Source organism: Babylonia areolata, chromosome 22, assembly GCF_041734735.1.
Source record: "Babylonia areolata isolate BAREFJ2019XMU chromosome 22, ASM4173473v1, whole genome shotgun sequence".
Lineage (NCBI taxonomy): Eukaryota > Metazoa > Mollusca > Gastropoda > Neogastropoda > Buccinidae > Babylonia > Babylonia areolata.
In genome coordinates this window covers 25,117,175-25,132,174 of record NC_134897.1, presented here as the reverse complement: position 1 = coordinate 25,132,174, position 15,000 = coordinate 25,117,175, and the positions used below count along the sequence as shown (strand labels likewise).

At 41.1% G+C, this 15,000-nt stretch overlaps 2 protein-coding genes across 2 annotated transcripts in view; one reads left to right on the top strand and one right to left on the bottom strand.

The window, feature by feature from the left end:
* Positions 1 to 7,358, top strand: part of LOC143297258 (molybdopterin synthase catalytic subunit-like) — a 7,548-nt gene extending 190 nt beyond the window's left edge. The window contains exons 2-5 of the mRNA XM_076609502.1: positions 1,627 to 1,762; positions 3,059 to 3,209; positions 3,776 to 3,899; positions 5,296 to 7,358. Of these exons, the coding sequence (XP_076465617.1) occupies positions 1,627 to 1,762; positions 3,059 to 3,209; positions 3,776 to 3,899; positions 5,296 to 5,373 (489 nt within the window). The 3' untranslated portion in view covers positions 5,374 to 7,358. The remainder of the gene's footprint in view (positions 1 to 1,626; positions 1,763 to 3,058; positions 3,210 to 3,775; positions 3,900 to 5,295) is intronic.
* Positions 7,359 to 9,785: 2,427 nt separating this feature from the next.
* Positions 9,786 to 15,000, bottom strand: part of LOC143297182 (putative amine oxidase [copper-containing]) — a 21,635-nt gene continuing 16,420 nt past the window's right edge. Inside the window, exon 4 of the mRNA XM_076609379.1 lies at positions 9,786 to 11,096. Within this exon, the coding sequence (XP_076465494.1) occupies positions 10,800 to 11,096 (297 nt within the window). The 3' untranslated portion in view covers positions 9,786 to 10,799. The remainder of the gene's footprint in view (positions 11,097 to 15,000) is intronic.

The window sequence follows — 15,000 nt, the reverse complement described above, 5'->3', positions numbered from 1 at the left end:
AATTTTACTTTATTTCATTTTATTTTTTCTTTAATTTTTTTAGTGTTAGGGCAAGGCTGTACATAGGTGGGAATGTATCCTTACCATTATACAGTTTTTCTATAAACTGCATTTTGAGTCTTCTGTTTCTCTCATGTTTTATTTCTTCCCTTCATTTTTCTTAGTATTGAATTGAGAGCTGCATTTTGGTTAAGCTGCTTTGGGACTCTAAGTATTACAAAAATCAGTCTCTCCAGCCCATGGATGCGAAGTGGTCTGTGTTTGCAAACATATTTTTGAGGAATTCCTCCATAGTCACAAATTGTTTTTGAAACCCCACTTAGATGAGATCTTATTATTTTATCAGGATGCATTTTACTGTCTCCTGGCTCAGGAAAGTTATGTTTAGCCATGTTGTGAATTTGGACAGCATAATACTTCACATTAGAAACGCAATGAAAAGTCTAAAAGCTTTAAGTGGATCCAAACCATGTCTTGAAATATTTGCACGTTTCATTTGACTGCTTTGTTTGCTTGACTGAAATGGCAAGGTGTTGCATGTCTGATTTTGATGCCTTGTTTAAGACCAATGCAGTGAAGGAAAACTGTTAGTGTTATAACATTCATTATGGATCGTTTTATTACAAAGAGAAGCTGTTATGGCTTTGAATATGCAAGGCTTTTGATAAGTTAAAAATCTTGAGAGGCCCTAGGGACTCTTAACATAATTCTAGGGGGTCCCAACTATTGTTTATTCTAATCAAATCTGCATTACCACACACATACATAGGCAGATACTCCTAGTTATAATCATATAGGCTTCTGGACCAAGAAGTGGACAGATTCTTCACCATCAGAAACATGTATGCGTTTTCATGGAAACTGTGATGAAGAGAAAGGAATTTTGTGGGAGGGAGGGAAGTGAGTAAAGGGAAATAACTCTTTTTTCATAGCAGACAGTTTCTGGCATCAAAGAGAAGCGAAGACATATTATTTTCACTCTGTTTTGGTGATTGTTCAAGAAAGTTTTAGAAAATCCCAGGCATTTAGAAAGTACCAGGGACCTTCCTGATAAACATGCAGTGCATGCTTTCCATTTTCAAATTGTGGTGGAAAGATTTTCATGCATTGTCAGAAGCCCTGATATGCATGCCTGTCACTCATGGTACTGGGTCTTGTGTTGTGTTTGATCATAAGCCACCGAGGTGAAGTGGTTAGCATCATGGACTGATGACTGGAAGGATGCAGGTTTGAACCCATCACATTCAAAAAATCACTGTGGGATTTTTTGTGTGTGTGATGACTTGAATATTTATAAGTGATGAAGTGACCTTGAATGTTTGAAACAATAGAGTTCTGCATGAACTCAAACAGCAATGAAAAACTTGTTCAGGATAAGACTGCTGACCCTTTTTGTTTGTTTTTGAGGTATATGAAAAATACAGTCGCCATCAGATTTACTTTTTCATTGTATTCATGTGTGATATTAAAGACTTGTTAGTATGAACAGTATATTTTAGCCATCAGATTTACTGTGGCATTGTATACATGTCTTAAAAAGACTTTCGATGCCTTTACATTTTGGTGATATATCATGTCAGTTGGTTGCTAGGTCAGAGGGATTGCTGGTGTGTTGACATGTTTTAGGATGAGAAGACAGTGGAAGAGGGGAGCACCCATACAGGCAAGGACCATGTGGATGTAGTCGAAGACAAACTGAGTGTGGAGGAGATCTCTGCTCTGGCTACTTCTCCAACATCAGGGGCCATAGCTCTGTTTGTGGGTAGGTTGTGCATATTTTGTGTGTTGTGGTGTATGTGGGGAAGGGGGTGTTGGGGGGGGGAGGGGGAGGGTGTATATGTTGTGTGCATGTGTGTGTGTGTTTTCTGTGTGGGTGTATGTTTGTCTTGTGTGTTTGGGTAGGATTATGTGTAGAGTCAGTCATCAGTCATTCATAGGAAAAGGTATTAGTGTTACGGGTAGATAACATTAACTGAGGTTAGTAGCTTTTATGTTGTAAGGAGAGAAAATTAATTGAGGAAAGGCATAACTGTTGTACAGAGAGAACATTAACTGAGGAAAAGCATCAACAATTCATGCTGCCCACTGAACATGAAGGTCAGGATAACTTGATAGGTTCAGGGCTTGAATGTTGTGGGAAGGGAGTGTGCAGAGTGGTAGGACCTAATGAATTAAATGTGGAACTTTCTTCTTTCTTCTTGTCTTCATCTCTCCTCTTTATATCTGGGGTAGATGAGTTGTTTTTGTACAGTTACATACCAAAAGATCTTTGACAATGGATCAGGACTGGTTTGCATAAGCAATCACAGTAGTGCTAAGTTGCCTGTTCATTGTTGTTAATGCTGTAATAAAACTCTAGATTAGCAAGGACAGGGTGGAAGACAAGGTTGTGCCAAAACATCTGAGTCATTGAAATTTGAATCATAACATTTATTTTGGGTTCTGAGTTCAGTTGCGATCTGTTATGTGATCATGGTTAATTGACTGAGCTCATTAACAGTATTCAAAGCATATACTGTATTGTTGTACACCATGGATCCCATTCCTGGAGGGGCAGTGGTGCTTATATGAATAAGCTGTCCATCTGTCAGGCAAAAAAAACCCAGAAATAAAAGATCACTTGTGCAGCCAATCCCAGGCCATGTGCTGTTCACTAGCAGAATGAAAAAGATCTCAGAATGATTTAATCACAGATGCCTCTGCCCCATTACAGTAGGGGTGAAATAAGCACCAAGGGCAAAGCTTTTATGAATTTATCTTATACTGTTGTACAATTATGTTCACTTGATATTTTCATCAGAGCTTTGTTGTTAGGCTAATGCTTTATGACAAGAAAAAAACTACTTTTTTCTTTTTGTCAAATATTATTCAAATTTGATGTTAAAAGAGTACATCTGAATATTGGTAATTGACAATATAATTTTTTTTTTTTTTAGGAATTAATACATCTTGAACGGTTTTATAATCAGGGGAAAATCAAAGCAAGATAGACTGGTAAGGATCTGTGATGAAAAGAAACAGTGATCGTCTCTTTAAAATGTCTATGGGTTCTTTGCAGGTACAACTCGCGACAACTTTGAGGGCAAGCGAGTAGTGCGGTTGGAGTACGAAGCCTACATGCCCATGGCTAAGAAGAAGATGCTGGAGACATGTCAGCTGGTACGGAGCAAGTGGAGTGTGGAAAATATCGTGATGGTTCACCGCTTAGGGTCAGTGTTCTTTGCGTGTGTTTCTTTGGTGTTTTTTGGAGGGCGGTAGTGTTTGTTTGTGTGTGTGTGTGGCTGTGGCTGTAGCTGTGTCTGTGTATGTGTATGTGTGTATTTCTGTCTGTGTTTTTATGGCTTTGTGTGTGTTTGGATGTGTGTGTGTGTGCGTCTGTGTGTGTCTGTATTTGTCTGTGTATGTGAGTTCAAGACTGTGTATTGTGTGTGTGAGTGTACCCAGTGTGTTGTGTGTATATGTGTGTGTGTGTGTGTGTGTGTGTGTGTGGAATACATGTGTGTCATTTGCGAATGTTTCAAAGAGAAAGCATAAAAACATTGTGCTTGGGGGCAGGGGGGTGGGACTTGTAGCTTGATTGGCAGGTTGATGTGGTGGTGGTTCAGCATGCAACTGATATTTATTATGATAACAAATACACATACTCTTATTCTGTGTCAAAGTTATATTGTTGTTGTTGTTTTTAATGGAGGCAAATGAAACAAAAAAGAACAACAAAAGAGGAGAGAGAGGAAAGGAGAAGTTTGAAATTGTTTCTCTGCTGTCTCTCCATTAGAGTGGTACCAGTGGGAGAAGCCAGCATTGTGATAGCAGTGTCGTCCCCTCACCGAAAGGAAGCTCTGGAGGCTGTGCACTTTGCCATTGACCATGTGAAAGCCACCGTGCCTGTCTGGAAAAAGGTAAGTGCTGAGGGTTGACCATTTTATTTTCAAAGTCGTCAGTCTTGTCACAGCCCCAGCATGAAAACTTATGAATTGTTTTGGTTCTCGCAGTCAATGGTTTTAGCTGCCACATTCATGAGTAGATCTATCTGATGTATTTTGTGTATGACCAATTTTACCAAACCATTAAGGGAGCCATGATCTTGTTTCCTGTAGGGTGCTGGTTTGGTCATGTTTCCACAAGCCACGGAATGTTGACATGGATTATGAGATCTTTAACATGTGCTCTTGTGCATGGGCCTACATGTAAAGGGCATTGAGGCACTTGCAGGTCTGCACATTTGTTGTCATGGGAGATGGGAGAAAAACTGTTCTTCACCCACAACACAACAGATGCAGATGTCTGGATTACTAGAACTTTGGACCCTTAAAGATCAACTCTGTTGTCTGAGAATATAATAATGTTTATAATTTTCATTGTTTACAATGACAAAGGCTTTGTATATTTTTTCTCTATTGATATCATGCCTTTATTGGAAAAGGTGAATTGTTTTGGTTGATCCTTTTATTGCTGCACTATTTTGGCATGTGTACATGTAAAGAAAGGTGAGTCATGTTGGTTGACATGGTGTACTGTGGTTGAACAGGAATGTCCTGTTGCAAGATTATCTTCTGAGCGGTGGCCTTTTGTTTTTCTCTGGTCCATAATGACTGTGTAGGTTGAAGCAGGTATTATGTGTCTTGAGGACTCTTGTTTTTTTGTTCCATAATTCCTGTTTGATTTTAATTTGGCTTCACATACGAGTCTCAGAAGTCTACCCTTTTCCTGTTTTTGGATAAATTATTATCTTTTAAGTTATGACTGACCCATTGTCCACATTTGTAACATGAAAATGTATGTGTTTGTAGTGAGTAGACAATAAACCACTGAGAAGAAGAAGAAGAAACAGAAGAAACAGAAGAAGATGATGATGAATTGTGCATCACAAAAGTCTTGACTCTCGTTTCTGAAAAGTGACGGGCGCAATAGCCGAGTGGTTAAAGCGTTGGACTGTCAATCTGAGGGTCCCGGGTTCGAATCACGGTGACGGCGCCTGGTGGGTAAAGGGTGGAGATTTTTACGATCTCCCAGGTCAACATATGTGCAGACCTGCTAGTGCCTGAACCCCCTTCGTTTGTATATGCAAGCAGAAGATCAAATACCCACGTTAAAGATCCTGTAATCCATGTCAGCGTTCGGTGGGTTATGGAAACAAGAACATACCCAGCATGCACACCCCCGAAAACAGAGTATGGCTGCCTACATGGCGGGGTAAAAACGGTCATACATGTAAAAGCCCACTTGTGTGCAAACGAGTGAACGCAGAAGAAGAAGAAGAAGTTTCTGAAAAGTGACGATGCTGTGGTGTTGCAGGAGATATACGGGGACGACAGCAGTTCTTGGAAGCAGAACAAGGAATGCAGCTGGTCCAGTGCCCATCCACCCAGCTGACCCCTCAGCTTGCTGGTAGTGCCTTCTTGCTTCTTGCTTTGTCTCACAGCACATTTGTTATCAAGTGAAAGTAGTCTGAAGAGATCACTTGTTTTAATTATGGAAATTAAACTCATCTTGAGGAGTTTTTAAGAAATGAAATTATTGTTTCCAATCATGAAGTGAAGATAGTTGTTTGAATTTTGAAGTGAAAATGTTCCCAAGGAAATGTGAAGGAAGGGATGAATGTTGTTTTAATCGTAAAAAGAAACTTATGTGGGGAATTGTTAAGAAGTTGAAAGATAGTCGTTTAAATTTTGAAATGAATGACCCAAAGGAAATGTGAAGGAAGGGAAAAGATTGGAGGGGTATGTCTGTGTGGTGCATGGTTGGGGTCTCCTGACTGGTCAGTTTAGGTGGATATGTATACCTGGTATACTTTGTGGAAAAACGCCCACTATGATGTGATGTACAGATGCTCTTGCATGCGCAGCCCCCCACTCCCCCACCCCCACACACAGGTTTTTGACAGACTTAATTGTTAAGACTTTCATAGAACTTATGGTCACTTCCCTCCCCCCTCACTCCCCCACATCTTTAGCATTTAAGAAGTAGGATTTGATCAGTGTCAGTTTTTGGTTATGTGTACCTTTCATGAACAAATGTATTCTGAATTTGTTACTTATATTCCTGCTTTTTTAGAATCAGAATCAGAATCACATCATCATCTCAGAGGAAGAGTTGTAAAGTGTGTGAAACACAGAGATTACAAGCAGAACAGTCAAAGATGGCATAAAAAAACAAAAAAACAGAAACAAAATCCCCCCCTCAGCCCCTCCCGAACACACACACAAACACGCACTGAAGGATGCTTTTATGTGTACACACATGCATAACATAATGTTTATGACATGTTAGTTCTGACATAGCGTTGTTTTGTATGTCCAGCTATGAACAAGTAGAATATAAAGAGGGGTTGTATGAAGAACTGGTCACTCAAACTGTTTCCCCCCGCCCCCACCACCTCCATACCCTCCACCCTGCCCCCAGTTCCTCATTCATCTGATTCCTCAGTTCTGTCACCTCATCTTTCCATGCTGCCTCAGACTCAGAGGCATCATTTCCTAGCCATCATTCTTGCTTTGCAGACATCGTTGTCATGCCAGCAGTCCACAAAGCACTGGTACCACCCGGTTGCAATGAGGCCACTGACCAGAGAATACTGTGCAGACCAGAGAATATTCTGCACAGTTGCTTTGGCAGTTCAGTTTTACTGTTTGTTTTTTCATAGCTGCATGTATATAAGTGCTCTCCTTTCTCGCCATATATACTTTCCCAGCATACATTCCGGTTTTGCAGACATTATCATGCCAGCAGTCCACAGAGCACTGTTACCATCCTGTTGCAATGAGGCCACTGACCAGAAAATACTTAGCTCAGGTGCTGAGGCTGTCCAGTGTTTTTTAGTTGTACCTTTTGTTTTTTTCATAGCCAGATGCATATAAGTGCTCTCCCTTCTCACCCGTCCCAATACCAGACCCAGCCTTCACAAACTCTGTTCGTTGATTGAAAGAATGGCTGTGTTTCCAAGCCTGAATGAGCAAGGTTATCCTGTAGGGTGGGTTATGTGATTCCATTCCCATACCTTGCACTCCATTTGATTCTGCCGATAATAATGAATTGAAAAAGTTTTTCTGCTTTTTTCCAGTTGATGAATTGAAAAAGTCTTTCTGCCTTTTTCCAGTCGATGAACTGGTTTTTCTGCTTTTTTCCAAGTACATGAAGATAATCAGACTGCACATGTACTTCAGTTTACTAATGAGTATGGTTTATAAGTGCTTATATAAGCAGAGATTATGTACTTTTGTTGATTTTGTATCCTGAATTATCAAAGTGTGAGTGCTGTTGGATTAATATGTACCTTTGTGACAGCAATATTTGAATTCAGTATTTTTGTTTTGATTTTTTGATAAATACATTGTATGTCAAGAAGAGAAAAAACAAAACAAACTTTTGCAGAGTCTATTGAAATGAAAGGCTGGTCAGATTTACAACAGACCCCGCAAGAGATTTGTATCGGTTTTCTTTTTTATTGTATTGTTTTTGATTATCTTGCTACCAGAAGATAATTATTAAATTTGTGATATTGAACATGAGTGGTGTCTTAGACGTTGATTGTTGTGAGTGTGTGTTCTCTGCTGTGAAATGTAAAGAGACCCACTTGTTTGAAAACGTCAGCTCTCGCATCACACATAACATGCAACAGCATTAGCAGATGGAATAAAGTGCAATGTATCCATACTGATGAACTTTTGTATATTGTTTTGTTTATGGGTTTGAAAAACTTTTTTTCGTTTGTTATTGTTTTGTTGAAAACAGTGCACATTTGCAGTAATGTTCAACATTATGATTCAATGATTATTTATTTTCATTATTTCATGTTTTCTAATGCCCACAGCCTTCCAGTTTTCCTTGTCTATAATCTAACAGACTCACCTCAAAGTTGAGATTAACTGGAGGCACAACTGCCAGCACAGAGCTGTTAACTAGGTATATATTGAAGGCTGGATTGTCTTGGTTGCAGGGATTTGAACCCTTCACTCAACCATTATTTTTCTTTCTTTCCACACAGAGCCCTGCTAGTCTGGGACAAGGGAGGGGACAGATCTGGAGAAAGCTTGTTATTACATGGAGGGGTTTTCTGGAAAAAAAAAATACTTGGTAGAGGAAGGGGGGAGGGGGTGGGGGTGGGGGGCAGGTATGGAAAAAGTTTGCTACGAGGGGGATCATATTGGGAAATATTTGCTAGAGGTGGTGGAGGGGAGGGGTGGGCGGGCGGCAGGTATGGAAAAAGCTCGCTACATGGAGGGGGTTATTGGGAAATATTTGCTAGGGGGAGGGGGGCAGATCTGGTTATTGGGAAATATTTGCTGGGGGGAGGGGGTCAGATCTGGAAAAAGCTTGCTACATGAAGGGGGTTATTGGGAAATATTTGCTGGGGGGAGGGGGGCAGATCTGGAAAAAGCTTGCTTCATGGAGGGGGTTATTGGGAAATATTTGCTGGGGGGAGGGGACAGATCTGGAAAAAGCTTGCTACAAGGAGGGGCCTATTGGGAAATGTGTGCAAGAAGGGAGGGGCAGGTTGAGGGGCCTATTGCAAAATGCTTGCTAGAAGGAAGGGGCAGGTCTGGAAAGAATGAACTACATCAGAACTTAGTGAACTTTGCAGACATGAACATCACCTTGGCTTGTAAGTGCATGTGGTGCATGAACACCCACAGGTATAAAACTTTTCAGGGGATGACACTGAAGCTGTTGCAGTCCGTTCAGCATCTCTTCTGTACAGAAGTATGCACAGACAGTGGTTTGGTTGGTTGTTGAGGTTGTGCCTCACACCACGAACAACTGCAGTGTCCTGTTGTTGCAGCCAGCGGGCATGAAAGTACCTTCAGGAAAAGAAGCCTTCCTTCTCACAGGACTGAGGACACAACACATATTTTCTTACATGTTGAGATGTATTTGCCCTTTTTTGGTTTCATTGACATTTTAATGATAAAACTGATGAAATGTACAACTGTGGACACACATTCATATATAATGCATCTTTAGATGTAATGGTTTGGGTGAAAATAAATGGGCTTACACATCAGTAAGGACAACAATGGTTATGCACAATTAGTTCACATCAGTCATGTACAAGGTGCATACTATTACCACAGTCACATCGCATTTCTCGCATTACCACTTTTACATGTTTGTGATGTTTTAAAATTGTTTTGAGGAGTGTGTGAGTGAGTGAGCGAATGAATGACGGAGTCAGTGTGTGTGCATGTTTGCATGTTCTGGACAATTCAGAATTTATAAATTCACATTTAGCATCATCATGTTCATGGACTTGGCCAGCGTGTCTAACATAACACTTGTCTCATGCGCAGGATAATACAGTACCATTCATGCCAACTTGTAATATACATACATGATATTTTAACACATTTTCACAAGAAAGAGAGAGAGAGAATGTGTGTGTCTGTGTGTTTCTTTCTTTCTTTAGTTTAATGTCTTTTCACTCTGTGTATGTATGTGTGTGTGTGTGTGTGTGTGTGTGTGTGCGTTGTTGTTGTTGTTGTTGTCAGTAAGTGATGATTGTAGAAAGAAACACAATGTAAACTGGAGTGAAAAATGACAATTATTGTAGTCTGTACAGAATCTCTTCCACTCTGAAATTTTGATCATGCTCAGCCAAGACTGTGTACATATGAAGTTTTAAACAAATCATCACAAACACTCATAGCATCAGTGCCTGCATTCTGACAAATACCCAAATTCATAAGCATTATTACAGTGTGTGTAAATAGTGAAATATGCTTGATGACTGTTGTATTTAAAATATCTTATAAACATTTCACAGATGCTCTCTGGACAATATATGTGTTCCCATCAGCTTGTGCACAGGTAAATATCACCTGTGGACGATCACAAGATTGTTCTTCGCCACCTCTTATTAATCTGTTTAGAACCTGATCGGAACTTTAAGGTAAAATATAACATGAAGATATGCTCTCACCACCATCTTTGGGAAAACTATAAGTGTGATAAAATAAGTTTTGTAAGAAACTAAGAATATTTATCAATTCTGTTTGGCTAAAAGAAAAATACGTATATCAGCCATTATCAGCCTGATATAGAGTAGATTTGTTTCTGACAATTTTAATATGAAACATTTCATTTTGTCCCATTTTAAAATATTACCCCCACCTTTTTTTTCTTTGTTTGACCATTATGCTCAAGTAGAACTTTAAAAGTTTCACCTCAATCCATCCATTACTATTGGAGTAAAATGTTTTTGATACTTAAAAAAAAGACATTCCTTCCCATATGCTTGAAATGTCTTGGAAAAAAAAAAGATTAAAAAGAGAAGATCCTGAGTTTTCATGGATGCCTGCTTCATTTTTTCTTTCTTTTTTTTTCCTTTCTCCTTTTGGTCAGTTGCTAACAACACATTTCAACAAATAAAAAAAATATTCTGTGCAGACAGAAAAAAGGAGTGTGTCCATGGTTGGACAATGAATGGATGCTATGAAACCAATCCCTAAGCTAGAAAAAAAAATCCATTAAATAATGCTATCCTCTTGGTGAGAAAACCAAACCAAAAAACAACCCACTCTTGCATTTTTCACTCCCCAAACGGGATGGTTTTCCATAATTTTTTGTTATTTTTTTGTTTTTGTTTTTTGTTGTATTTTATCTTAAAGCACATTTACAATTCACTGGTCCTTTTTTTGTGGTCTCTCTCCTTAACAATAAAACCTGTGTAGCACAGCTCATATCAGTAAAACATGTCACTCCTTGAACAATAAATAAAGATATTTCAACAGGTATTGAAAAAAAGAAGAAGTAAAAACAACAAACAAACAAAAAACAAAAACAACAAATAAATGAATGCCCTCTCAGCTGAACAAGTCTTTACCAGCCTCTTTGAGTTCATCATCAGGCAGGTCGATGCCCGGAAGGCAAGTTAAGCTGGTGGAGGAGTTGTAGCGCTCTATGAAGGCGCCCTCCAGCGGGCGGTTTGGGTCCAAGGGGCTGGCGCGTACAGCGTCGCGAGACGCCATGGAAGGGTCGGAGGGGAAGAAGTTGAAGGGGGTGAGGTAGAGGGAGAGGGTGGTGCCCACGGTGGCGGTGTTGGGGGTGTTCTCCAGGTGGGGGATGTGGTAGGTGCCCAGGGTCACCCATGTCACCAGGTCCTGAACACACACACACACACACACACACACACAACGCACACACACACACGTTAGTATCATTGAGTGAGGTTCTTTCTGGCCCCATCAAATAGCAACTTCAAATTCGTGTCATGCATGCTGCTGGAAAAGAAGGCTTAACAATATATTAATCTAAAACTTTCAAAAAACAAATTATCAAAAAATGAAATTAATGACACAGCATCAGACCCCATGAGATATTCACATCGTGGAGCTTTCATCAAGCACAAATATATATATATATATATATGTGTGTGTGTGTGTGTGTGTGTATATATATATATATATATTATACCTATAGATAGATAGATAGATAGAGAGAGAGAGAGAGAGAGAGAGAGAATCATTACAGCCAAGACCTTTATGTTGATAAAAGCATGTCCGAATGTAAAGGCTTGCCTTTACGAAAATATTTGACAATAATGCCCACCACCAAACTTCCAACATAAATTGTGTTTAACGGGGTGATGAGGCAAACTGTCCTCATGATAAAAAAAAGCTTCTTGAGAAACTCGCGGCAGTACAAAACATCAAGGGTTAGTCACAACTCAGTGACAACTGGAGCGCCCCAGGGTTATCTGCTAGAGCCACCCTAAAATGGTATGAAAAAACATGCAACGTTTCAGTGATGGAAGCACGCGGCTGTGGTCTTGAACCACACGCCAGGGAAACCACATGGACGCACTGGAAAGAATGGCACACCACATTTCTATGACTTCTTCCCCCACAACCAGCTGTGTTGCTGTCCTTGTTCAACAGCCGAATCTTCAGCTCCTGCTGCCAGAGCGTTGGTAAGAAAATGAGGCCATCCCAGCTCTCTTCAAGATCACCAATGGCCTTGTGGACATCATCCCATCGCAATTCCTTCAACCCAAGAAACGCTGTACAGGGTGACCTCAACGCAAGTTCATCACCCCTCTCTCAGTCCCAGGGACTAAAGGCAAAGGCCAAGTTTTTACACCATGCTCCTCCACTAGGATGATACCTGAATCTGCCCCGGCATGCTTTAGATAACACAAACATAATTCATAGGTCATTATCCTCTTAGAAAGTACGTATGCTTTGTCTGGTTTAGTCTTACCGCCTGAATATAAGTTTTCTTCACGATTTTGCCAGTTAAACAGCACGCACGCGCACGCACACACACACACACACGCACACGCACACGCACACACACACACATATATATATATATATACGTACATGTATGTATATATATATATATATATATATATATATATATATATATATATATATATATAGAAATGTTAGACAGACTCCAACGAATTCAGAATAACGCTGCCAGACTCATTTGCAGAGCTTCTAAATTTGACCATGTTTCTCCTCTTCTTCAGTCTCTCCACTGGTTGCCTGTTTCTGATCGAATAGACTATAAGCTATCCACTCTGACCTTTTCTGCAGTAAACGGATCTGGCCCAAAGTATCTTTCTGAACTCATCCATATCTATACCCCGTCTCGTCAGCTCCGTTCTTCCTCTGATACTCGACTTCTCAGGATACCTCACGTCAGAAGTAAGACCTATGGACACAGATCGTTTTCTTTTCAATCGCCAAAGACGTGGAACAAGCTCCCTGGTAACCTCCGTCATTCTGATTCCCTCGCATCTTTTAAATCTCGTCTCAAAACTCACCTTTTCCCTCAGCAATAAGTTCAATTGTGGCAGGTCCACAACTACATGCATGTATATGAATGTGTATTGTGTGTGCGTGTGTTTATGTAAGTTTGTGCCTGCCTATGTGTGCGTATGTGTTAGGGTAGCTGTTAGATACACATGTATGTTAAAATGTATGTATGCAGTGTGTGTGTGTGCGTGCGTGCGTGCGTGCGTGTGTGTGTGCGCGTGCGTGCGTGCGTGCGTGTGTGTGTGTGTGTGTGTGGGGTCACATTTTGGTGTGTGTATGTAACATAGATATAATGTTTTATGTTATCAAAAGCGTTTTTGTAAAGCACCTAGAGCAGATTTCTGGATAGTGTGCTATATAAGTATCCATTATTATTATTATATATATATATATATGTGTGTGTGTGTGTGTGTGTGTGTGTATGCGTGTGTATGCGTGTGTGTGTGTGTGTGTGTGTGTGTGTGTGTGTGCATATATATATATATATATATGTGTGTGTGTGTGTGTGTGTGTGTGTGTGTGTGTGTGTGTGTACGCACGCAATTCAGTGTATCCTCCTTCCCCCCCTCATACACATACAGGGACCTGCAGTTAAAGAAATTTTAAAATGACATTGAAAGGCCTAGAAATTCTCCCAGGATGAAGCAAGGTGTCCATCCGTCCAAACTTTGACCACACAGACTGGCAGCGATAGTTCATCGGGTTCAGCCTCACACAGTCCCACGCACCTCCCCTGTAATCAGCACCAATTAGGGACCACAGGTGCTGCTAAATGAGAGAATTACACGACCGCCCCTAATCAGTGAGTCACACCTTGTTCAGTTTCGGCCAAAATCTGTTAACCAACCTAGCCTCGGGAAATGGAAGAAATGGAGCATGTAAAGAGTTTGGGAGGCTTGGGCGTTACAAGTCAGACCTTTTCCACGTGAAGTAACATTTCGTGCAAGCCTTTCCTCTGTTCTATTTTTTGTTGTTGGTTGCTTATACCCACTCCTTCCCGCTTCTCTGTCTATCTGTCTCCGTCTTTCTGTCTGTCTGTCTCTGGGGCATCACGTACATAGATCACATGACCAAAGAGGAAGTGAGGGACAGAATCAAGCAAGCCATCGGGCCCAATGAAGATCTCACCACTGTGAAAAAACGTAAATCGAGGTGGTATGGGCACATCACAAGATCAACAGGATTGCAAAGACGATCCTGCAGGGCGCTGTACAAGGAGGGAGAAGGAGAGGCAGACAGCAAAATGAGGGAAGACAACATCCCAGAATGTCAGGTCTGAGGCTGAGCGAGGCCCTTAGGGAAGACAACATCCCAGAATGGACAGGTCTGAAGCTGAGCGAGGCCCTTAGGGAAGACAACATCCCAGAATGGACAGGTCTGAAGCTGAGCGAGGCCCTTAGGGAAGACAACATCCCAGAATGGACAGGTCTGAAGCTGAGCGAGGCCCTTAGGGACAGGTCTGAAGCTGAGCGAGGCCCTTAGGGACAGGTCTGAAGCTGAGCGAGGCCCTTAGGGACAGGTCTGAAGCTGAGGCGAGCCCTTAGGGAAAGACAACATCCCAGAATGACAGGTCTGAAGCTGAGCGAGGGCCCTTAGGGAAGACAACATCCCAGAATGGACAGGTCTGAAGCTGAGCGAGGCCCTTAGGGAAGACAACATCCCAGAGTGGACAGGTCTGAAGCTGAGCGAGGCCCTTAGGGAAGACAACATCCCAGAATGGACAGGTCTGAAGCTGAGCGAGGCCCTTAGGGACAGGTCTGAAGCTGAGCGAGAGCGAGGTCCTTAGAGAAGCAGAAAACAGAGAAGGATGGAGGAAGGTGGTTGACAGGTTATCTGTGGTGCGCCAACGGTCATCCAGACTAAGGGACAAGTGAAGTGAAGTGAGTCAGAAAACGCCTGTGATCATTGCTCATACACAATTTTATCTGACAAACCAAGTTCATAAAAAAACAGTAGTGGATTCGTTCGTTCATCGTTCGTTTATTCATTTATAGTCTGTTCATCTAAGATGGTGATATTAGACTGATAACAGCAGTGGATAAGTGATAGCTAAAACAACTCTTCAGCATGTAAATACACACTCCTTGGCGAGAGGTTTTGGTTTGTGTTTATGGGTTCCCATTCGTGTATTAGCCTATTATAAATATCCAACCAACATACTTCAGATATCGCTGCCTCTCACTGCCCCTCCCCTCCCCAACAACACACACATTCATAGTATAACCACCACTGTGGTCAGAGA